At 41.5% G+C, this 25,670-nt stretch overlaps 1 protein-coding gene across 2 annotated transcripts in view; it reads right to left on the reverse strand.

Moving 5' to 3' along the window:
* Positions 1-25,670, reverse strand: part of AIG1 (androgen induced 1) — a 258,934-nt gene that overhangs the window by 38,637 nt on the left and 194,627 nt on the right. For both annotated transcript variants that reach the window (XM_032274585.1, XM_032274586.1), the window contains one exon: positions 12,709-12,824. In XM_032274585.1, the coding sequence (XP_032130476.1) occupies positions 12,709-12,824 (116 nt within the window). The remainder of the gene's footprint in view (positions 1-12,708; positions 12,825-25,670) is intronic.

Here is a 25,670-nt window from a genome sequence, read left to right on the forward strand (position 1 = left end):
AAATTTGCATTTTAAAACAAATTATCTGGCTGAGACATGAAAAATAGAAGAGAGGCAGTGTATAAAAGCTTGCCAGGAGGGCTAGAGTATCATGTGAAGAACAGGGCCTCCCAGGGAGGCCGAGGAGCAGTGTCACAGGAAATGGGCAAACCAACCATTCCACCAACCAACCACTCACCCAACTAACCTACCACTCACCCACCCAACCAACCTACCATCCATCCAACCACCCAAACAACCATCCAGCCAACCAACCAATCATCCGAATAACCAACCACCCACCCATCCAACCATGAAAGAACCAGTTCCAGAAAGGATGCTGTAGAAAGGAAAAATGGAAACAGTTGTGGTGGGGAGAGTTGAGGTGGAACAGATATTGCAGTGACAGAAGGAGGGCAAAAATGTCAATGGCTCCAGGTGCACTGAACTACTCTGGCTCCCTGACTATGGATTTCTCCTTGTTGTTTCTAGGCCATCTCCTTTTTCTGCCTGGGACACTTTTATCCTGGACCTTCATAAAGCCAACTCTTAACTCACTCTCTAAGAGGCAGCTTACATGTCACTTCCTCTGAGAAGCCTTTGAGGACTCTCCAAGTCTGGGTTAGAGAACCTTCCTCTAGACTCTATTTCTGCTCTTACAAATAGCGCTTATCAACTGGATGGCCACTGTTTTTTAGTTCCCTGTATCCTTCAATAAACTATAAGCTCCTTGAGGACAGACTGAAGCTTCTTCCATAGTGTACCTCCTGTACTTAGCACAATGCTTGACATCCAGTAAGGTAGGCACTCAATAGTGCTTGTTTAAGAGAGTTAATGAACTTTGTCATCACTCAAGATGTACCCAAATCTTTCAGGATATGGGAGAATTAAAATATCACAATAATAATAATTAAGCCAATTGCTTCTCTTACTTTGAAAGTTATTAGAGAAATGGGTCTACTTACATGTACAAAGTCAAAGCTTTATATGGTTACTTTAGAAAGTTTCTCTTGCCATTTCCATCACATTGCAAGTAAATGGTCTTTTGGGCTATAAATTTCTGTTGACTCTTGGGGTATAAGCTCATCTCTGGCACAGATAAACTCTTCATCTGATTGTTTACTTTGAGCCAGATTTTAATGTGTGCCTCTGTTTGGTGCTGTAGGAGAGGCAAATGCCTGGGGGCTGGTTTCCTCTCAGTCATTGTCAGCTGTGGAAACCATCTGCTAAAGGTGGGACTGGGCAGGCCAGAGGTCATGTGAAGATGCTCACATCCATGCCCCCTCCCCTGCAGCCCACAAGTGAATATGTTCTGAGCCTTGAAAATGTTCTCATACTCTCAAAGACACCAAGAAGTCTCCCTTTGGGGAAATGAAGAGGTTATGATTTTGCTAATTAATGAAACTTCCCTCTATGTGGAATGTTTTTATTGCCTAAACTGGGTCATCTCTCCTATAGGATGTGAGTCACTCTGGCAAGGAACACAGTCTGTAAAGTTTCTGCTACAACTTTATCAGCTTCAGCTGGCAATTTAAATGAATCAGGCAGGTGGAAGAAGAGACAATAAAGCTGAAATTCAATATTGGAGAAATGGATGGCAGGGGTGTCATAAACACTTTATATGGTTACCATTGAACTAAGTGTAAGAGAGGTAGGGGGGTGTGTGTGTGTGTCTGTGCGTGTGCGTGCATGCATGTATGTATAATATATATTCATTTTCCCTACGTTGCTTGCATTTAAAACTCACTGTTGCAATTTCTCTTATTAAACAGTCCATCTTAAAAATATTTTCTCTGACATTTTATTGATGTAATCTCTAAAGAAAATGTGCCTGGATTAACCCTTAGAATACTGGAGATAAGGAAGCCCTCTTTATTTTCTTTAAGATAATTTCAAGTGCTAATCTTTTTCTTGCTCTAGATAGTGAAGGGAGGGGATTTGGGGGGACAGGCTTTGGAGAAAGAGTTAATCAGATAACCATAAAACTTCGACTATTTTTTAAATCCCCTGGCAGAAATCAACAGAAGATTATAGTAGTGTAGCATAGAGAAGCTGAAGCAAGCCAAGAATCAGAGAGGGCTTCCCTGAGAAAAAGAGAGTTAATTTGAGGCCTGGAAGGTGAGCAGGATTTGAAACTAACACTGGTGGGAGACATGACTGGGGGAGAGGTAGAATTTGTTGGTGGCACAAATAAAGTGAAAGCCTTGAAGGTAGAAGGAGCTTATTGCTTTTGACAATCAGATCACTCTGGCTGCAGCTAGCAAGCAAAAGGCAAGGAGGAAGATGATGAGGCCAGAGGTCAGCAGGAGTCAGGTAATGCAGGGCCCCCTACACCATGTAAAGGAATTTTGTTTCTTATCTTAAGGAGCAATGGGAAGTCATCCACAGTCTTGGAGCAAGGGAGTAGCATGATGGCATTTATTTTTAAAAGATCACTCAGGGTTCCTTTCCATAGACAGGAGTTGGGTGGGGGATGCCAGTTCTAGCAATGGTTCAGTGGAGAGAGAACTGAGGCTTGGACCATGGTGCTGGCAGTGGAGATGGAGCAAAGCGTAAAGATTCTAGGAGTCCTCTGGAGGTACAGAAGTCAGAAACTGGTGAACAACTGCCTGAAGTGGGCCCAAGAGAGATGGGTTGAGGATGTCGCACAGGTTTTGGGCGTGAATGACTGGTTTTGGGATGATGACAAGGGATGATGCAGGTTCGGGGGTGGGATGCAGGAATCTGGCATGGCATGAGGCTGGTTTGCAATTGCTGAGTGAGTTGATACAGAGTAGGCTCAGGAGAGAGGTCTGGGATGGATTCTGAAATGGAGGCATTGCAAATACACATGGACGGATTTACCTAGGGAAAGCAGGTAGTAAAACAAGACGGCCTGGAACTGAGCTCTGAAGAATTCCAACACCGAGGTTTGAGGGGAGTGGAATGAGCTGGCAAATGAGGCTGAAAGGGGTCATCTTCGGAAAGGAGGAAAAACAAATGGTTACAATACCTAAATCAGAGGAAGAGAGTGTATCACGAAGGGGTGGGGTGTGTTTTACTATCACATTGCTGAAATGTCAACTGAGGGGAGGTCTACAGAGCATTCCATAAATTCAGCAAAACAGAAATCACTGGTGATGTCAACTAAAGTTGTGCTAAAGTAACGACAGCTGAAGCCATGTTGGTGTGGGTTAATAATGGTAACGTTACTAACATTAACATAGTACATTCTCTGCAACAGTTACTGTCCTATGCGTTTTACATATACTAAAGACTAGTATTGGTTTAATGATAATATCGATCTGATGAGAAAGTTACTATTATTATCCCCTTCTACAGATGAGGAAGCAAAGGCACAGACAGGTTAAGTGACTTGGCACCGTTCATATGGCAGAAGCAGAATTCAGGCTTAGGCAGTCTGGCTCATGAATCCGCCCTCCCAACCCTGACACCACCCTGTCTCTTAAGCCTGTGCTGTGTGAGAGTACAGACAATGCAGAGAACGCTTGGAAGACACTCAGCTGTAGCAGGGAAACAGCAAAGCAGCTAGATGTACAGGGGCTCGTCCTAGAGGAGCAATGTTGTAACGTGAAGACTAGGACTACAGTATGTTCAGATGCTAATTGAAAAGATCCAGCAGTGAGACCGAAGTCACAGGAGAATGAAGTGATGAGCATGAAGGAGGTCCCGGGAGAGGTGGAAGGGCATGAGGCCAGGGTCTAGAGGGAAGGATTGCCTGCTGAAAGACATAGAGACCCTTTTCCTATTGTCTCAGAGGTGAAGAGAGGATGGGTACAGAAACAGTGTTTGCAGGAGGAGACCGAAGGAGTCCCTGTTCAGAGTCTTTCATCTTCTCTGTGAAATAAAAAGCCAGGTCATCTGCTGGGAGGACTGGGAGAGCGAGGTGGAGGCAGAGGGGAGTGGATAGAGATGGCTGGAGAAATCCACAGGAAAATTGCCAAGTCGCATGAAAGGCACCAGCAGCGTCACACTGGTGATTTGAGCAGACTATGGGGAAAAGGGCAATGGTGTGGGCTTGGCTGTAGGGAAGCTGGGAAGTGTGGGAAGGATCATAACCACATAAAACATGACTTCAGGGAGGGGCAAGGTTAATAGCACATGGGGAATTCTAGTTCTTCGTGCACTCCCAGAATGTCTGAGAACCAGCTGTTGGGGGTAGGAAAACAAAAAACTCAGAATAATAAATGCTGGATATTGAGAAAGATTATGCATGTAAGTCTTTTCTATCCAGATGCACGCCTAAGAAGCTGATTTGACCAACACCCTACTGGACATTCTCAGGGGCTGAGGGTAAGCCACACTCTCTGTTGTCAAGCTCTCAATTGCCCAGATACACTTTTCCTTAGCAGATGAGAAAATAGTGCATTCTCAACAATGTGCTTGTAAAAATACACAGATTGGAATAATGGGAAAGCAATGACATTCTCGAATCTCATGGGAAAAGCAGAGCTCTGGAAATAACTTAATATATCAACCATAAGAAAATTTCAGAAAACTCTTTAGCATTCTTAATAGCGTATGAAGAGCCATACATCCTGTAAAGTAGGACCAAAACCTGTACGAAGGACAGAGGATAAAATGAAAATAAAATAAGGGTGTGGGGAAGAGAGAGAAAAAGAAAATGAGCCTTTCTCCTAGGGTCTCTGCAGGCATTCAAGAGTTTTGTCACCTCTGAGGAAGGAAAGATGCTCTCATTTCCTGAGCATCCCCAGGGCTCATTAATCCTCCGTGAGGCAGGAATTCTTCCCATTTTCAAGGTGGTAACAATGAGGCTAAGAGAGGATAAGCAATTTGCTCAAAGACCCCAGGAAGAGGGAACTAAACCAGGAGACTTCTGCCTCCCAGGGTAAGGTTCACGAGGCAAGAAAGTTGCAGAAAGAGCTAAGTTGAGGCTCTCTAAGGATGGTGTATTCCTAGCATATAAACAGCAACAACGACCACTGTAACTGAGCGTCAGTGAGGGGCTGGACACTGTATACTCGTTTTTCTGATTCTCACAGCAGTCCTGCCTGATCACTATCATCATGCTCTTTTTTCTTTCAGATAACGAAACGGAGGCCCATAGAGATTAAACGTGTATTTGTTTTTTCTTGCTGCTATAACACATCGCCAAAGACTTGTGGCTTAAAACAATACACATTTATCTGACAATTCTGCAAGTTAGAAGTATAACAGAGAGCTCACTGAGCTAAAATTAAGGTGTCAGCAAGGCTGAGATCCTTTCTGGAAGCTCTAGGGGAGAATCCCTTCCTTGCCTTTTTCATCTTCTAGAGGGGGGACCTCGTTCTGTGCTCACAGCCCCTTTCTCTGTCTTCAGAGCCAGCGATGGCAGTTCAAGTCCTTTTTCTGTTGCATCTCTCTAACTATCCTTCTATGGTCATGTCTCTCTCTGACCATGGTTCTCCACTCTTAAGGATTCATGGGATTAGATTGGGTCCACCTGGACAAAGCAGGCTAAATTTGCCCATCACAAGGTTCTTACCTTACTCACACCTGCAAAATCCCTTTTGCCATGTGCCATGTCGGGGAACATATCCATAAGTTCTGGGGATTTTAGGATGTGGATATCTTTGGGGGTTTGGGGTGGGCATTATTTTGCCTTCCATACAAAGGTTAAACATTATTAAAGGGGCTGAGTCTAGAGTTTAATTTAAATTTGGCCAGGAAATCCTGTTGACTCTACCTTCAAAATATATCCAGAATCCTACTAACACCATCTCTACTACCAGGGTCCAGGCTGCTTCATCTCCTAGCAGGATTTCTTCTACAGCTTTTCCTTCTCTTCCCCTTGTTCTACCCTTGCCTTCAATCCACTCTTACACATTAGCCAAAGTGATTCCTTAGAAATGTCTCAGATCACATCAATTCTCTGTCCAATCCTTCCAATGACACCCCATTTGAATGAAGGACAGTCTTTCTAGTGGCCTATCATGCTCTCCTTCCCTCACCCTAGGACTTCTGTGCACCCTCCCTCTCACTCTGCTTCAACACACGGTGGCCTTCTGCTTTCCTTGAACATACCAGGCTTATTGCTGAAACCCTAAATGGGAGGAGGGTTTATTTCTTTATTCCACTCACTACAAGACCCTGAGGTAGAAGAGGAGGACATGGCCTGGTTCTGAGATGCCTCTTTCCTTTCTGGCAGGGAAAAAGAGGAAGGGCGAATATCTTCTTGGTGGGGGAAATGGAAGAAGGATGAATATCCTCTGACTTCACTGCCTGTGTTTGTGCAAGCTTTCCCTGTCGTTGGCAAATCCCTGCTTCCCACTGATCAGTGCTGTGAGTCTGAAGTCTGGATGCTCACCTCTGCATTGGGTGCCTATATGTGAGGTTTGCAGGGGACCCTGAAGGGTTTCTCCAGTGAAGAGCTTCCTTATGTGGGGGATCTGGCTGGCTCCAGCTAGACCTCTTTAACACCCCCTGGTTCCTGTCCACGTTGGCATACCCCATGGTTTCCTGCTGCTGGAAAACCCTTGCCCAGGAGCCATTCTTTCTTGGGTGGGCTACCATCATGACAGCTCAACTCCAGCAACTTTCCTCTATGTCAAGCCAGATCTACAAGAAACTCCTACAATAACGGAATCACAGGCTGCTTTACAGCTTCCCCTCCCTCTGTCCTGCCATATCCTTCCAAGACTCTTTTCCTTGCTTACAAGGAAGGCTAACAAGTCAGCTTCCTAAATGAGATTCCTGCCTCATCTTTATTATTTACCAGGGATTCTCTTAGAGCCTCACACTTGGCTTTGGTCAGTATGGATAGGCCCTTCCTTCCCCCAACGGCTCCCCTATATCCAAAACTCAAGACTGCAAAGACCCTGTCCCTCTTCCCCAACTTGGGAAGAGGGTGGGGAAGTCGGGCATGGTAAAGGATGGATGGCCTTGGTGATAGTAAGTGAGCAGAGTCCTTTGGCTGTCTTTTATAAGCCCCAAGAAAGGCAGCTCTTTTCAGAATGTGAGATACTTATTGTTACAGTAGGCAGCTAGTCAAACATGAAAGGGCAGGAGAGTATCCACCTGCTGCCTCCCAGCAAATAAGAATGTCAGGCAACAAGCAGGTGATGGTCAGTCGGTTGTCGTTAAAACTGCCTCTCTAAAATAATAATTGGTTGCACATGGCACCAGGGAAAGTCAGTCTCCCAATAGAGAAAGACCTAAAGTTCATGATCAACAGCTTCCTGATAAGATCTCAGGAGTTGGGCAAGTGGGCTCAAGCATGCACACTAAGAGGCAAAATGGTGGGGTTTAATTGGTATATGACCTTCTAGGAAGGAGCATTCAACTGGTAAGGGAAGAAGCCTCAAGTGAGCAAGAGCACAGCTCCAGTAAACCCACTGTGCATGCGGCCCCTCCCAAGTGCTAGCAGGCCACTGTGCACGTGGACAGCCCACTCCAAGGAAAGAATCAGGGTAAAGGAACACCAGACCCTGGAAGCATGCCAACATAAAACACCAAGTCAAAAGGTCAGACTGCACTCTTGATCTCCCAAGTTGCCGGCTTGACCCTCTTCCAAGCGTTCTTTACTTCTTTTCATTCCTGCTCTAAAGCTTTTAAAGGAACTTTTACTCCTGCTCTAAAACTTGCCTCAGTTTCACTCTGCCTTATGCCCCTTGGTCAAATTCTTTCTTCTGAGGAGGCAAGAACTGAGGTTGCTGCAGACCCATAAGTATTTGCCACTAGTAACATTATCATTTTCATTCATCTTGGACTCAGTTCTCCAATGCCAGAAAATCAGAAAAAAGTACACCAACCATTACAGATGTAGAAGTCAACAGCTATGGTGCAGTGAAAGATTCAAGTTGAACAGAGAAAAATGTCATCTGGTGGTCAAAGAACACATACCGGCCAGATTTGTTTAACTGGTAAAGAAACATCTGATTAAATGGAAGGAATTGAATGTGGTCTAAAATTTCATTTTCTTACTTTCTCAGGACATCTTGAAACTTCTCTGGGCCATAGTCACTCGTATTGACTCAGAATAAACCTCTTTAAATATTTTAAAGAGTTTGCTTTTTCCATTAACAATTCTGATTTTACTTTGTTTTATTTTCTGTGTTGGAAAGTGATGCGATGAACACATTTGGGGAAAAGAGATTTGGAATATGGAATTTGTTTAAAACCATTAGAGCCCAGGAATAACAGAAATCTCTATTTTTCTTTAAATACACTAGCAGCACTTGACAAGGAATATTTATCCATAAGCGGAAACACGAAGGATTTATTTTGTCCCCTTCACTAATGCCTACTTGCTCTCAATGTGTCCTGGGTTGAGAGATCAGCCTCAGAGATCTCACATGGGCTCTGACTGAATGAGAAACCACTGAAGGAGGAGAGAATAGCCAGGGGCTGGAAGAAGACTTCTCAGGACAGAGATCATTCTTGAAGCCTTGAGGATGTACATTTCCTAGGGTCTGACTGTTTCATCTTTCTGTATCTTGCAGATTGAAAAGCAGAGCAACGAGAAGCAGCAGAACTGCAGAGAGACAGGATTCCAGGTTCTTGGAAGTGAGGGTGGAGGCAGCCGGGGAAAAGATTCAGCCCCAGACAGCTGCACCAGGTGGAGCAAAGATGTCTTCTTTTGTGTAACATGCCAACTAGAAGGTGACAGGAGTCAGGAGCCCATGATCTTAAAGCTCTCTGTTACCCAGCACACCTATGAGATTTCCTAATCATTCTTTTATAATTAAAAAAAGATATTTTCATATCCTTTAGAGTTGTTTTTGACATTAAAGTTGTTTTTGATATTGTGCAAGTGAGCCAGAATGAGTAAAAAGAACAGAAAAAACTTATAGTAACTAAAATTCTCAAGCCTTGAAAAGAAAACATTACTGTTTATACTACTATTTGTTGAAGAGCTTCTCAGAACTGATCAATAACAAACAGATATTTTTTACTGTGAGCCAGGCATTGTTCTATGGGCTTTATATACAATAAAATGTCTTTCCAACTATGACGTAATTCTATCCTCCTCCCTGTTTTACTTCTGAGTAAGCTAACGACTAGAAATGTTTCCAACCCAGAAAGTGAGCTCAGCCACCAGGCTTGGCTGCGTCTGATGTACTTCTACTAACCAAAATTTAAAAACTCACTTAGTATGTTCATTCATAGAGTTACTCTTCGGCAGCAAGAGCCGTGGAGGGTCTGGTTAACAGTCTACAGTCTGGAGCCACTCACTGGCACTTGCACTGTCGTACTGACAACAACGCAGTGGCTCACCCTGGGCAAGTCATGCACTCTCTCTACACTTCAGCATACTTCTCTGTAAAATGGGCAAGATCGTGCCCATCTCTAAGGACTGTTTGGGGAACTAAATAATATCTGAACTGAACCTAGCACAGTGTCTGGCTCAAAGGAATGGAACTCATTATGATTCCTGATACTTACATCAGAAACCAAGGAGACCTCTGTATGTATCCAGAATGCTATAAATAAGAGTCCTCTCATTGATTATGGAAAATCTCACGAACAGTGCAGAGAAGTTATGTGTGTGTGAGGAGTTGAGGATGGAGGGGAGGTGTCCAGGAAAGGAGTTAAGAGCGCCCCACAAAAGGACAGGTGATGTTTCTGTCCAAAACGTTTGGGCTCAGAGAAACAGAAACAGGGCAGGGAGGAAGAAGTGGTCGTGGAAGGAGACCGGGATGGCCTTCAGATGCTAAGCTTGGGGAGGACCGCAACAGGGCTGGGAAGCAGAGCCACTAAGAGGGGAAGCTCAATGAGAACGAGTCAATGGGGAAAGTCCAGGTATCCCTCACTTGCTCAACTCTTGCTATCCAAACCTGGGAAGAGAATAGATTCAGATAAGAAGGACCAGCTGAGTCTAAATGGACAGCAAGTTAAAGTCCCAGCAAAACAGCCAACCAGCCTGGCCAGCAGCCCCCGAGGTATAGATTTAGCTCAACTTTACTCAGTATTGCACAGGTGATCTATTTCTTTTATAATTAGCATGTGATGAGAGGAATGCTTTCTTTCATCTTGGCATGGGGCTCTGGAATGTCCAGTTACAATCCTGGTATGCTATCAGAAGATTTCATATCCCAAACCTTTGGCTGTCATGTCACTGGTATGTCGGCCCTAACATAGTCTGAAAGGAAACAAAAGCCAGCAGCTTTCTGATAACAATTAAAATCTTGGATTTATATAATGTGACATAATGTGAGGGCCGTTGTTTAGCTTTTGGCATAGTTATGAATGCCCAGGGCAGAACACCAAAGGAAAAAGTCTACTTTGAATGCTTTCTCAGAACAAATCCGAGAATTCGCTGGTTAATGCAAATACATGTCCAAACAAGTACTGGTTTGCTTAGGGAGACGCAGAGCTGGCGAGCCTCACTTGGCACGCAGAGTGTGAGTAATGCTTCATTTTAATGAGGGACCTTGGGGGTCTATAATGAGGACTATGTGGTATTTCCCATGTATCTCTTTGGAACATGGACTGATTCTACCCACAGTGGAAGACAGGCCATCAGAAAGTACATGGTTCCTGAAATCTCTGGGGTGCTACAAGATGTAGATAATTTAATAGCTTATAAATGGATTGGCAGAAATACACCCAGAGTTCCCAGAGTAAAGAACTTGCCTTTTCCACAGGTAAGCAAATATGAGTGCAAACTAATGAGACCATATATGGGGTGGGGTGGGGACGTGAGACTGATTTTTAAACTAAGGCTATAGGCAGTTCCAGTTTTAAACATTGTGGCATCCCTGGAATAATTGTGTAGCCTCCCTACTTGACTCTTCTGAGAGACTACATTCATTTGAATATAAGTTCATATGTATAAAGCACATAAAACATTTTTTTTTTGAGACAGAGTCTCGCTCTGTCACCTGGCTGGAGTGCAGTGGTGCGATCTTGGCTCACTGCAATCTCTGTCTCTCAGGTTCAAGTGATTCTCCTGCCTCAGCCTCCAGAGTAGCTAGGATTACAGGTGCGCACCACCATACCCAGCTAATTTTTGTATTTTAGTAGAGACAGGGTTCACCATGTTGGCTAGGATGGCTCGATCTCTGGTCTCCTGACCTTGTGATCTGCCCACCTCAGGCTCCCAAGGTGCTGGAATTACAGGCAAAAGCCACAATGCCCAGCCCATAAATCCATTTTTAAGACATAACTTTAGTCACATGCAGGTGTGAGTTCTATCATTTAGACATTTTCTATCAGAGAAAATCAACACTTAATGTTTTGGATGAGGGAAAAAAAATTTAGAAAGTAATTAGGAAAATAAACTCTTCCCTAGTCCTTGCAAGTGGTCTTTACTAGTTCATGGAGTAGCAATGGGAGGAGCTTATTTATTTATTTATTTATTTTTGAGACAGAGTGTTGCTTTGTTGCCTAGGCTGGAGTGCAGTGGCATGATCTCAGCTCACTGCAACCTCTGCCTCCTGGGTTCAAGCGATTCTTATGCCTCAGCCTCCCAAGTAGGTGGGATTATGGGCTTGTACCACCACGCCCGGCTAACTTTTGTATTTTTGGTAGAGATGAGGTTTCACCATGTTGCCAAGACTGGTCTTGAACTCCTGGTCTCAAGTGATCTGCCTGCCTGGGCCTCCCAAACTGCTGGGATTATAAGCGTGAGCCACCGCACCCAGCTGGGAGGAGCATTCAATCATGTGGTAAAGCTCCTCCCAGCTGGGCATGGTGGCTCACGCTTGTCCACACGGATGTGCCCTTAGATCCAGCCACAGGGTGTGACTTCCTGAAGCAAATTCCCTTTCTGCTCAGATTTGGGGCATCATGTGATTGTTTATGCAAAGTGTGTAATGTACTGTAGTGATCTTTACTTTATAGTTCAATTCCAGCTGGAGCAAGATGCTCCATGGAGATGGGGCCTCCCATAGAGCTCTAGGATTTGGGGGGATTAAGTACAGTTGAAGGGTGTTTGGAAGAACATTCACCAGTCCTTCAGGCTTAAAGGAGGGGATGGTGACCCAGAACTCAGGACGAAAGAGTCCCAAGAGGCAGAAATGCTGGCAGGAGGGACCTCCTCTCTGTGTGTTAGTATGTCAGAGAGGACTTGGAATTATAGAGAGAAATAAGAAATTCTCTATGTTAAGATAAATAATTTTTGAAGTGTTAAAAACCTGATAAGAACTGAAATTAATGTGAAGCAGACTTGCTAGGCAAAAATTCTTTCATCAGATAAATCTGGCACCTCACATTTCGATCTGAATTGTGCACAATAGATCAAATGAAGATTTCTTGTGCTTTATTTACCCTGATATTTAAAAACAAAACAGTTCAATGCATTCTCTATGTAACAGCTAATTCTGGAATAGGTTTGAAAGGGACCAGGGAAAATGTGCATTTTCACTTATTTCCTAGTAAGTTTAAAGTCATTGCTCTAAGAGGTCACTTCTGTTCTCATTTGTGTTTGCTGTAACTCCCCTGCCCCCCAGCAAAAGCAACAGCAACAAAATCCCAAGCAAAAAAAGCCCTTAAGCAATAAAGCCAGTGTCCAAGAAAAACATTTAGTTTGAAAAAGAATTGAAAAATGCAGCCTTGGAAGAACCACTGCTTACATGGGATTGTTCAACAAATTCCTGTTGTGTGAGGTTTGGCATATACTTTCTAAAAATATAAGCATCTGGGGAAGCGAGACAAAGCCCAGGTCTTGGACCAAATGAGGCACACAGTGTGAATCTGTTAGTGATTATATCCATAATGAAATATGTGTCCAAATTTAGCAGTGCAAAATCTAATACAATAAGAAAGCCCAGCAGGCATGGTCCTTACCATAATATATAGCCAACAGAGAAGGTACATATGGCGGTGAGTCCACTGCTCCTGCTGGGATACTGATGGTGCGATGTCCTCATCTCGATTAATATAAAGGGCAGAACTGTTGTGTGCTGGAAAAGAACAGAGACTAGGTGACACAGATTCCTATCATTGTCTCTCTATAGTTGTTTTTTCTCTGGTAGGAGAATTCACACTGTACATTCCTAGGAAAGTGTCAGGCAGAAAGAAGTCTGTGGCTTGCCAAAGAAGTAGAATGGACACAAAACCATGTAGTGCGTTGATTGCTCCATTAATATTTTTCTTCTGTATCTTAGCTTTTGAAAATTTATTTTATTTCATGTCCATTACAGAGAATTTTGATAACACAGAAAAATGTATAAGAAAAAACTGGAACAAAAGAAAGGAATAACAATAACCACTCTTTTTTTTTTTTTTTTTTTCTTGGAACGGGGTGTCGCTTTTTTTTCCCAGGCTGGAGTGCAATGGCGCGATCTCGGCTCACCGCAACCTCCGCCTCCTGGGTTCAGGCAATTCTCCTGCCTCAGCCTCCTGAGTAGCTGGGATTACAGGCACGCACCACCATGCCCAGCTAATTTTTTGTATTTTTAGTAGAGACGGGGTTTCACCATGTTGACCAGGATGGTCTCGATCTCTTGACCTCGTGATCCACCCGCCTCGGCCTCCCAAAGTGCTGGGATTACAGGCTTGAGCCACCGCGCCTGGCCTAAACACTCTTAATATTTTGATGTATGTCTCATTTTTTCCCCTCCCTGTTCATATTACGTATACATGGTTAAGACCATACTGTGTGTGCAATTCTGTTTTGGATTTTTATCATAATATTGCAGCATGAGAATTTCTGATATGTCATTTTAGAAATACTTCTAGAACATTGGTCTTGACCATAGCTTTGAAGAACTCCATTATATGTATGTACCAACATTTATTTAACTAATTCTTGTTCTTGGATATCAAGATGTAAAAGATTTTCACCCTTTCATTTATTATAAACATCATGATGAACACCTTTCATAGAACTCTTTGTCTGAATGTTAAATTATGTTTTTGTTGTCAAAGGCTATATGGATTTTAAGGCTGTTTAAAAATAATGCCAAATTATGTGTGCACAAGCAGCAGGTTAGCAATCAATGCCAAATTAGCTTCCAGAAAGGGTGTGCCAGTTTGGACTGGTAGTGCATGAATTTAGATATGATGTGTGAACACAGAACCCAAGAAACTGAGTGGAACATCTCTTTGTTTTTGATCCAGTGGTTACTCTAGACACTAAGTTCATTGGAACAGGATGGAGATGAAATTTATCCCATCTATAGGTAAGAAGAAAGGAAACTAAAATTCTTAAACCTTTCAAATATCCAAATACCCTTGGTATTGAAATTTAGTGAACAGATATAAGGAACAAAGAGTTTCTAAGATAAAACTGGGTCAGGATATATACTTACCTTCTAATATTGGAGACTTTCTCAAGAGTATAAAGAGGAGGAACTAAAAACTGACCCATCAGCAGGTTTAAATTCTACTTAGTACTTCCTAAACAGCCATGAAATAATCTTTGCCTAGCTCTTCCTCTATTATTTGTGTATTCAAGGAAAAGGCAGGAAATTGAATATTATGATTTTTCAAAGTCTAATAAGTATTTTAGCAAAATGAAACCAGGTAGCAAGTAGGCCTTGGCAGGCAAAAGGCATGTAGGGGATATTTAAGTGAACATCTTTGGAGCAACCTATTGTTTATATTCCTAGAAAAAAATAGAAAGACATGATTTAGTAAGAAATATTAAGACTGTGGACAATCTTTGCCTTAAACACTCTCCTCTAGGTAACTGTGCTGACTGTGAATACATTAGTGCTTAGAATGTGGCATTCCGAGAAAATCAGGTGAGTGATTCTGCAGTTGAATAGCTTTATATTTCTTTATCTTTTATCTTCTCTATTACTATTTTTTAAAAACAGTATAATTGGCTCTGAAGGAAGCCATGCAGGCCAATGTACATGCGTGCTAATAAAGAGACAGGATGCATTTTAAAGAGCAATTGGTTTTTCATTATAATCTAGTTACTTCAGATGACATTGGTCTGGAATGTTGCCAACACCTTGAGACGGCAACAACAGTTTTACAATGGTGCATTCATGTAAAATTCAAATATATAGCTAGCAATAACGCTATGTCTTATCAAATCTTACACAGAAGAAAAATCAGATCAAACAGATCTGACCTTTACACTGATGATAATGCTGGCCCTGAGGGCCCCATGTGGATTATAAATGACAATGACATTACTTTTGGATCACTAATATTAATAAATTTCTTAAGTTCTACCTCTTCATTCATTGCTGCAAATAAAGTAGAAAATCATCCATTTTTAATAAATATATATATTGGTTGTATAAATAACCAATCCGAATATGCTTAGTTATTCAGTTGTCATTGTTTTATCTAGAAAAGTAATAAAATGTATGCATATCTTCCAGATAGGGCATCTGATACTTGCTGATGATCAGATGTTGTATCTGGGAGAACCAGGATGTACTTTAACCATTCCAGGAAGAAAATCAATTTGAAAAAGGAACATCTTTCTAGATCACTTCATCATTGGTGTCATCACCACTAAACAAGAGCAACTTGTCCCATCAGTGACTTAACCACAGTCATAAGATCTTTTTGTGGCTAGCTGTATATATGCAGGCTTGCCCAGTGACAAATCTGAGGAGAAGGTTTTCCTATATCAAGGTAACAGCTTATCATTTGGAATTTTCATGCGATGAAGACTGTATATCTCCCTCTCTAGAAATTTATGATGCAAATTATATTTATTTATTCATAGTACATATTAACAAATATAAATCAGTGTAAAATATTTACTGCAAATATAATGTTGCTTTACAGATAAAGTTTTGTGAGCTAAAAAAATGATAAAAAACTATAAATGGTCCTGCTGAAGAATTAACCTTTAGCAGTTGTTATAACTTAAAACATATAGCAAGAGGGGAGATAATTATTTTAGAACTACAAGTACATAAAATCCAGTTCCAACCCATTCTCAGGCAACACTCTGCTTCAATGACTTAAGAATCAGGAGGGAAACATTTAACTCCAGTTAAAATGATACTGCATAAAAACAGCACTCTTATGTTTTGCTCACTGTGGTATCTGCAGCAGTTAAAAAAGAGCCTGGCATGAGAGGTACTCAGTCAATGTTTTTTCAGATAATTTAATCTTCAAAACAACATCCTAAGTGGATATTATTAACACCATTCTGCAGATGGGGCAAAAGGCTCAGAAAGGTTAATTATCTTGCTCTTTTTTTTCTGCATTAGAATTATACTTTTAAAAGATATTACAGTTGAATATTGTTTCAATCAATGAACCTGTAGGAGTGCATAATTGCAGATCACTTACATCATCTCCCTACAGATTGGAATTATTTTTTGGTTGAGCCTCAAAATAAATAAAAAGGTCTTCACCGTAAAAAATGATTTTTGCTAAATATGTTTTTCCTGTGGTATGTTATCATGTCAATAGTAATAAACAATAACATTAGCTAGCATAAAGTCAGAACTATTTTTAGCTTTTATTTTAGATTTGGGGATACATGTGAAGGTTTGTTACATGGGGGTTCATTGTACAGATTATTTCATCACACAGGTATTAAGCCCAGTATCCAATAGTTACCTTTTCTGTTCCTCTCCCTCCTCCCAACCTACTCCCTCAAGTAGACCCCAGTATCTGCTGTTCCTTCTTTGTGTTAGTAAGTTCTTGTCATTTAGCTCCCACTTATAAGTGAGAACATGCAGTGTTTGGTTTTCTGTTCCTGCATTAGTTTGCTAAGGATAGCAGTCTCCAGCGCCATTCATGTTCCTGCAAAAGACGTGATCTCATTTTTTTTATGGCTGCATAGTATTCTGTGATGCATAGATGCCACATTTTCTTTATCCAGTCTGTCACTGATGGGCATTTAGATGGATTCCATGCCTTTGCTATTGTGAATGGTGGTGCAATGAACGTTTGCATGTATATATTTTTATGGTAGAATGATTTCTATTCATCTGGGTATATACCCAGTGATGGGATTGCTGGGTTTCATGATAGTTCTACTTTTAGCTCTTTGAAGGATCACCATGCTGCCTTTGACACTCCCACCAACAGTGTATAAGTGTTCCCTTTTCTTTGCAACCTCACCAGAATCTGTTATTGTTTCAAAGTCAGAACTTTCTAATGACGACAGTTACAGATGGCTGGGAGCGAGCTTAAGAATGATCTGTTTGTCTTTCCCTAAACACAAATACCATTTACAACTTACAGTATTTTCAGGTAGATGTAGCTCCACTTTGGATAAACAAGAAGGTTACAAAGTCTGGTCACCAGAGGTGGCTCTTAAGAATTGTTTGGACTGTTCTCTGCAGTACTTTGTCAACAGAACAATTCCTCAGGGGCTGAGTTAAAAACAAGGCTTCACTTATTTGAAGTGCTAAGTAAGATGAAGGGTTGACAGCGCAAGGAGTAAAGCTTTGGTCTTCCATATAAACTCCACCCTAGAAAGCACCGGTCTAGGATATAAGTAGTGAACCTATCCCAAGCACTATCATCAATTTTAGCTAGTTTTAATGGGGAGCTATAATTTGGAAGATTGCATCAAAAAACCAAAGCCTAAATCTATCCTGATTTGTTGCATCATTTGTGTTTTTCTTACTGGGATCTTGGTGGGTTCCCCGTGTTGGAGCGGAGTGAACTGACTCCACCGGGGTGAAGGCTGTGAACTGACTGGCCTCCCATGGCAAAAGTCTACTTACAGAAGAGAGCCACAAGGTGGTGTCACCTCCACACAGAGCAGTCCTCACACCTGAGAGAGGGCTGGATTCATGGAAGGACCCATGATTAATTACCATGTGAAGACCCTGAAGCAGATGGGACAAGACAAAGGGCTCTGGGAGAAGAGCCTCAAAGGAAGACAGCAGTGTGATGAAGTGGAAAGATTAGGAAGCTGGCATCTGAGATCTAGTTCTGATTTTGTCCTTCCTCACTCTCAGACTCGCAGGTTCTCAAGCATGTGTGCAGCTTTATATTATTCTTTGTAAAATGAGGCAGTTGGATTAAATTAGTGCTTCTCATGAAGAGCTAATGAGTTTTGCTATAACACATGGCAGGGCTGACCCACCTATGTTTTAGGGATGGTAGACACAGTGCTAGGGCCCATGAAAATGTTTTAGTTTCTTTTAGAGTCAGGATTAAAAAATGAACTTTCAGAGTTGAAGATTAAATTCATCTGTATACCAACGATGTCATAAAACATCATATACATATACTTACACACACACACACTAACGTAAGAAGGGAATCACTAACACAAAGTGCCTTAGACCCACAAAAGCCATTCGGTGGCCTTGTCCACGCTACTTGATTTTTTAAAAAAAAAACTTCTTACCCAATTCACAATTTTCTTAAATAAATGTACTTAAAGAAAAACTTTATGTAAATTCCCATAAATGGAATATCATTTGCCACAAATAGAAGATAACCATAAAAATAAATACAATAAAAATGAATCAATCTTAATAAATATTCATTAGATTGTTCTGAGGCCTGTAATCCCAGCACTTTGGGAGGCTGAGATGGGCGGATCACCTGAGGTCAGGAGTTTGCGACCAGCCTGACCGACATGGTGAAACCCCAACTCTACTAAAAATATAAAAATTAGCCGGGGCGTGGTGGCATGCACTTGTAATCCTAGCTACTCAGGAGGCTGAGGCAGGATTATCACTTGAACCTGGGAGGCAGAGGTTGCAGTGAGCCAAGATTGCACCACTGCACTTCAGCCTGGGTGACAGAGTGAGATTCTGTCTCAAAAAAAAAAAAAAAAGAAAAGAAAATATACTGGCGTGAAAGAGATACTCTCCTAAACAGAATCAGAAGGACTGAAAGATAATTCAGAGAGAATAAACTTTTCACTATGCAATTCAGTATTATTCAATGTAAGGTCCCTGTGCTACATCAATTATCTTGCATAACACCAGAGCTATGGCGCCTACATACTGGGGTGTACTGGAATGGATTATTTATAAGTTGTAGTTGTACCTTCTAACTACTAAATTATTTGATTTATGAATGGATGTTCTTTCACTAGGATACTGGAGAGACGAAAGTTTAGGCTCTGACAGATAAATGTAAAAGAAAAATGTTCACACTACACAAGAAGGAGCTGGACTGGCTACTGGGGAAAATTTTGGACTATCTGTAATGGCAATCAGTGACCTATAAACTACAAAAACGTTCTGGAATAACCTTTGCTGTGAATTAATAGAAGGACAAAAATTATGCTGCATGATGATAAATTCAGGCAAGTCGGATGGATGAATTAGGAGCCCTCTCAAGATTATTCTAGATTTCTAGAATTGATAGTTATAATTAGAGTGTACAACACAAAAATTAATAGGCAATATTTGAAAACTATGTTCAACAGCCATTTCTCTGGTCTTTCTCCTTCTCTCTAAAATACTTTTTAATAGGAAGTTACTACGTTCACATCATATGAACACCAGGCAAAAATCCTTTCATCCTTAGAAGTAAAACCAGCTTTTGAATGTGAGGAGTGGCCAACCTCACCGGCTTACAGGAGAACTGGCAAGCCCACGTCCTCTCTTGGCACCTGTAGGATACAGGCAGGTCTCTGGAAGTGTTTATGCAGCTACATGTGAACCAAGTCACTAGAAAAGCTTGTTCTTGCCTTCTTGTTTTCTAATACCCCAATGACAACCTTGTATCATAAATAAAAGGATGGCAGTGTACGTGTGTGCTGCACACTTAATAAAGACATGCGTACCTTTGCAATGTGCATATCTTTGTGTCACTGTGCACCTGTATTCTTATGAGCATCTAGGCTGCAGGAAGGGCCAGGGATGTGACTGGATTTACCTAGGAAGATGGGATAAGGGAGGGTTCCTAGGAGGTCCAATAAGTTTATAGCTATATCATAAATAACAATAATATGAAAATCTATCTTAAGATACAAAAAGTTGTGCACTCTAGATTGTAACTTGCATTTTTTGTTTATTGTTTCCTGTTCCCTCTCACCCCCCATAGAATAAAAGCGTATTAAAAATGAGAAACTTTTTATCCTTAAATAAAGCAAGAAGAAATTTCCAGGTTTGAAAATAAAGCCCATTGAATTAGCAAAACATGTTCTAAAACACTAGAAAGGGGACATCAGAAAAACTGAGAAAAATCATCACACTCTGGCTGATCCTAATTTTTGGTGGAGCTTCGAGGCTTCCCAAATAAGTCAAATGTTTGAAGAATACAGAAAAATGCAGTGTAAGCGAGGGCATGAGGAGAATCACGGTGAATCTTCCTTTGAGACCACAGTAAAGTGTTAGTGGATGAGATGTTTCTCCTCTTCAGGGAGATAGAAATGATATCCCAAGTAGCTTGGAAAGAAAACTGAAGCAGGCTCCAAAGAAAAAAAAAAAAAAAACCCTGAATTTTTACCTTGAGAAGTCTGACAAAATGTTTTACCTTGAAACTATCATTATTAATTTTACTAACTGGTCAGCTCAAAATCTGCCACCCACCCTCCCTCCCTTCCTGGTAGAGATATTGTAGTGTTCTGAATGACGAGGAACTGCCAGTCTCAGCCACTATAGTTTCTGTCTCCAGAAGCCAAACAGAACTTCCTTTTGTCACGGGTCTCCCTCTCCTAAGGGACCAGTGCTGGCTTTAGTTTGGTGCTGCCTATAAGTATGGCATAGAATTCTTCTCCAGAAACTGCCAGGGCATATTTTATCTGTGCGTTTTTGGCATAGGTTGGATACCTGTTCCTGCCAGCTGTCAAATCAGGCTGAGACGGCCTTAGAAAGAGTGACCCCAGGCCAAAAACTCAGGTTCAGAAGGAGCAACACTTACTGAGTGTCAGTATGTTCCGGGCACTTGCAAAACTGTTTATAGGCTAAGCACTAAATTTGGAATTTACTCACTTCTAACATTAGCCCCAACAACTCTTAGGATATGGTTTTAATAATTAAGGCAAATAAAACAGTGTTGCACACTTAATAAAGACATGTATATCTCTGCAATTAAGAGCAACTATGTGTCACAGGCACCATTACACGAGGACAGTGACATGTTTTACTGGGCTAGTATTTTTTCATTTAAAGCATTTTAAATATGATTTGAGGTAGTAACTATCTCTTGCTGAATTCTACAAATGAGGACACCCAGGAGGTGCTAAGGGGCCATGACATTACCAGGAGGCTGCAGTGTGGTGTGTACTTTCTCCCTCCTTTTCAGCCCAGCAGCCTATGGGTCACCAATTAAAGAATTCTTTTTGAAATGGGATGCTAGAGATGACCCATGTTGTACCATAAAATATAACGCCCATTTTTAAGTGACCTTGTGTTTGCTTTCTTCAACAAGGATTTCCCAATTAGTATGTGTAGTTCTCACAGAATAGCACCTCTAATGAATGCCCTCAGACAAGCAAACCACTGTACTCTGATGAGCTGTATGCAGACTTGCAGACCAACGATGGTGCAAAGGCCAGAGTGATCTGCTCTGCTTGGTCATGCCAAGTAAAGATCTCACATCATGGTCGACAGTTGAACTGGGCTTTCTCTTTCTTTTCTTTCTTTCTTCCTTTTTTTTTTTTTTTTTTTGAGACAGAGTCTCACTCTGTCACCCAGTAAAGTCGAAGTTTCTTGGCATTACCTTCAAAGGCCCTTACTATGTGACCAACCTATTTTCTAGATTAATCTTATACCACTCTGGACTGGCAACTGTTATTGTTCCACTAAAAGACCTCAAGCTTTCATGTCTTTGCTCATCTTCTTCTTTCTGACTGCAATGCCTTAATATTTGGGATTTTATCCTTGGTATATACATATCTCAGAGTCATTTTCCTGTCATCAATGAATCATCCTCACATTTCTATGCATCCTCAGTTAGGCAGGGCCACAGAAGGGTCTAGTACTGGCCAGTGGGCCTATTATTAACAGAGGCGATATAGAACACTCCCAGCCCAGTGCATTTAAAAGCTGGTGTGTGCTCATTCTCTCTCTTCTCTACCACAGTGACCTGAGAGCCACATGTTAAGACCATAAGATGGAAAGGTTCTGGATCCCTGCATTACCACCTGGAAGAAAGCTGCTCTGGAGGGTCAACTGAGTAATGACACACTTTGTGTGAATGACAAACTTCCATTAGGAAAAAAAAAAAAAAAACCTTGCAATTTAAGAGGAATAAGAAATAAGTTCCTGCATGCAATTTATAAGAAAACTGAAAGATATATTCATCTTTTAGGGACAAAAATGATAATTTTCTATTATGTAAAGAAAGGAAGCTTTTCTGCCCCAAATCATAATCTTATGGGAATAAGACTCCGAACTTAAGCCACATATTCACAAAATATGTAGAGGCATTAATTTTTTAAAGTGAAAATAGAAACACTTTTCCATCGCCTTTTATAATTTCATCATGCTTCCACGCCACAGCAAGGAAGCAAATTTCAATGAGACTAAAGATGCTCTTCACTAAGTTTTCAAATACAATGATTTCAAGTGGTTTTAATTTACCCTTGTTTATGATAAAAATAAATGTTATTTTGATTGATTGGCAAACGTCTACTAGCAGCAATAAGAGCAATTATGTTTGACATGGAGACATTATAAAATCTATAACCCAAACCTTTAAAGCCTGATTTAAAATGTCAAATTTGACTTATGAGAACCAGTTATAATCCTGCTTCATGCAAAAAGCATTAGGTTAATGCTGGAGCAAAGTACTCTTGCCAAGCATGCACTGGCATAATTAATCAGGGATAATTCAGAAACGAATCATCTCCAAGGGGTTATTGATTTACTGTCATGACACGTTTTTCTTATGGGCTGCGATGGTACTCTGGAGCTGGGATGCACTGGCATGTATTTTTCAGTGACTAAGCCTTGATCTGTCCTCCTGGATTCCTGCCATCTCTGCACTGACATCTGCAAACACTCACATTTGACAGCCTCATGCTTGAGTGTGGTGGCTTCCAAGTTGATTAGAATTAGTTCAGAGGGGTTTTAGACTAGTCTGAGTGTAATCGAAAGCAGAGAACCATGAGTCTCCAGAGAGTGACAAGCACCCTGCAAAAGGCATCATATTAATAGAGAATGCGCCTGTGCATACACACACATGCAAACATACACAAGCGCACACTCATGCATACAAACACACAGGCAAGCATATATACCAGTACGGATTCATGCATTTGCACACATGCAAACAACACACACTCATCCATGCACACACACACAAGCACACATCCATGAGCACCCACACCCATGTGCATACACACAAATGTGCACACACATATTAACATACTTAAAAGAATGAAGAATAGTTCAGCTTTAATCTTCAAGGTCATCTCTATCACCTATTAAATGAAATTAAAGCTTGTAGAGTAGCACTATTTTATTTAAACACATATAAAGTAGCTATAACTTAGCTCTTTTTCACAATGATTCCATGACATAAGGTAATGCTCTCAAAAGGAGCCTTTAAAGCCCAGCATAGTCAAGAGTTCTCCCAAAGATTACAGGAAAAAGCCAAGGGAGAAAAAGGCAATTTAGCTCACAGCTCAAAACCTTTTCTCCGTAGTCTTTGGCTTTGCAAAAAGAAAATGACACACTTTCAACCCAAAGCAATATAGATGGTTACAGATGTGTGGGTGGGAAGACAGTAGGTAATTGGTGGAGAAAGGTCTCTAAGAAATGGATAACATTTCTGTTACATCAAATTCCTATGCCCTTTTCAGGTCTTTGTTCATGCTGTATTTCCCTGTACATTCCATATCTTCCTTAGGCTGCCTGGATGATTGCGTGGTCAGTGTTGAGCCCAGATGAATGGAGACTCTAGTGACCACACTGGCTCTGCTTAGTGTGGGAAGAGGGGAAAAGTACGTGGCCAGGAAGTCTTTCACCATTAGCTGGCTCTGTAACTTTAAGCCAACCAGAGCCCTTCCGGACACAGGCTCGTCATCTGTAGGTGTCTGCGGTACTGGGCAACAGAGGTCCTGTTTGAGTCTTGGGAATTTTTGTCTACATCCTTGATGACACATTTTTGTATCCATGTTTACATCTGCCCTTCCTTTCTCCTTCCCTCACTAGATAAACTCTGAGTTTAAATACTATATTATATCCACAGAAAAGTGCACAAATAATAAGTGTCCCGAAAATCAATCAATGTTCCCAAAGTGAACTCACTCCAGTAACCAGCACTTGGATCAAAAATCAGCATTGCAAGCCTCCCAGATCCACCTCAGATTTCTTGTCACAATGAATCTCCACAAAGGCAACCAGCATTCTGACTTCAAACCCCATACCTCAGTTTTGCTGATGTTTAAATTTGCATAGATGGAATCCTATGTTATGTATTCTTTTGTGTCTGGCTGCTTTTGCTCAATATTACATTTGTGAGAATCATCTGTATTGGCCTGTGGAGCCGCACTTTCCTTCTCATTGCTGCACAGTACTCCACTGTGTGAATACAGTACAATGTATCTATTCATTTTGTTACTGATGACACTGTGGTTCTCTCGAGTTTGGTGCATTTGGGAAGAGTGCTGCTACGCCCATTTATGTACATTCTCCTTTTGGTGGGTATGTTTGCATTTTTCTTAGGCATATAACTGAGGAGAGAAATTGCTAGCTCATAGGACATGATCACAGACATTCAGCTTTAACAGACAGCGTCAAAGAGTTTTTCAAAGTTCTCGTACCAGTTTACCCTCCCATCAGCAGGGTACGAGAGTTCCACTTATTCTGCAACCTCATCAACACTTGATACAGTCTTTTTCATGGGAGTCATTATCATGCTTGCCCTTTAAATCACAGCACTTTATTTCTAACTTATCACCTTCTGACTCTAGCTATCCAGATTGTCATACTGATGCTGATCAGGTTCCCTGTGTGGCAGATTCTGAGATTGAAATCAGCATGCAGAAGTTTATTAGGGAAGTGCTCTAGGACCAACACCTGTCCAGGGAAAATAAGAAAGTGTGATCTAGCCAAGGAAGACGTGGCTTTGCGATGCACTATGAACAAGGGCCTGAGCCCACCCTACTAGGAGCTGCAAAGCTGTGAAGGCTCTGCCCTTCAGAGTTGCCCCTAATAGGGAAAGTGGGTCAGGCCTTTATACCTCAGCATGGACCAGTTATGGGATGAGGGCTGCCACAGGAAGAGGGTCTGAACTTAGTAAGGCTGCTGTCTTCACATGAGGGCAGTTCTGGAGAGGGCTTAGAGCAGAAGATTGAAACTGGCAGCACTCCAACCTGCTGAGGAAGTAAGTCCAAATCCCCAAAGGGGACCTGTGTGGCACATCCCAGCATCCACCAAACATGGTTAACACCACACCAAGTAATAGAGCTAGTCTGAAACTCTGATTTTAAGATCTGTAGATGGAATACCTATAATGAACAGATTCTGACAATCCACAATTGCACTGCAGGCTTATGAATTTGCTGACATCTGCACTTACGGGGGCTTAGTACTTTTCTGAAATAAGAAATTGGTCAGTACATGATTAAATTCCTCACTACCACCTAATTTGTGCTATAAAGTCAGCCACTATAATTTTATGTATGGTCATGCGCTGCCAATAAGCCTCCTTGACAAATAACTGGCTTTCTTACCAGCCAGGGCATAGTTGGCACTTCATGCTCTTTAAAACTTATCAATTTGTAGCTGTTCAACACCTTATTCAGCTGAATAAGGCACATGTTAGACCAGCTAGTTGTGGTCCCTGTAGACTCGAGGCTCAGGCAACAATGCCAGTCGTCCAGACAATGTCAAGTGCTCATTCCCTCATGAGGCAGAGCCCTGGGGAAGGAGGCTGGAGGAAGAAACATGCTCTGGGCTCCACATGTAGATCGCACAACCAACCTTTGGTTTTATTCCTCTTTATGGCCTTAT

This window comes from Sapajus apella, unplaced genomic scaffold, assembly GCF_009761245.1.
Source record: "Sapajus apella isolate SASKATOON/1434 unplaced genomic scaffold, GSC_monkey_1.0 scaffold6, whole genome shotgun sequence".
NCBI lineage: Eukaryota > Metazoa > Chordata > Mammalia > Primates > Cebidae > Sapajus > Sapajus apella.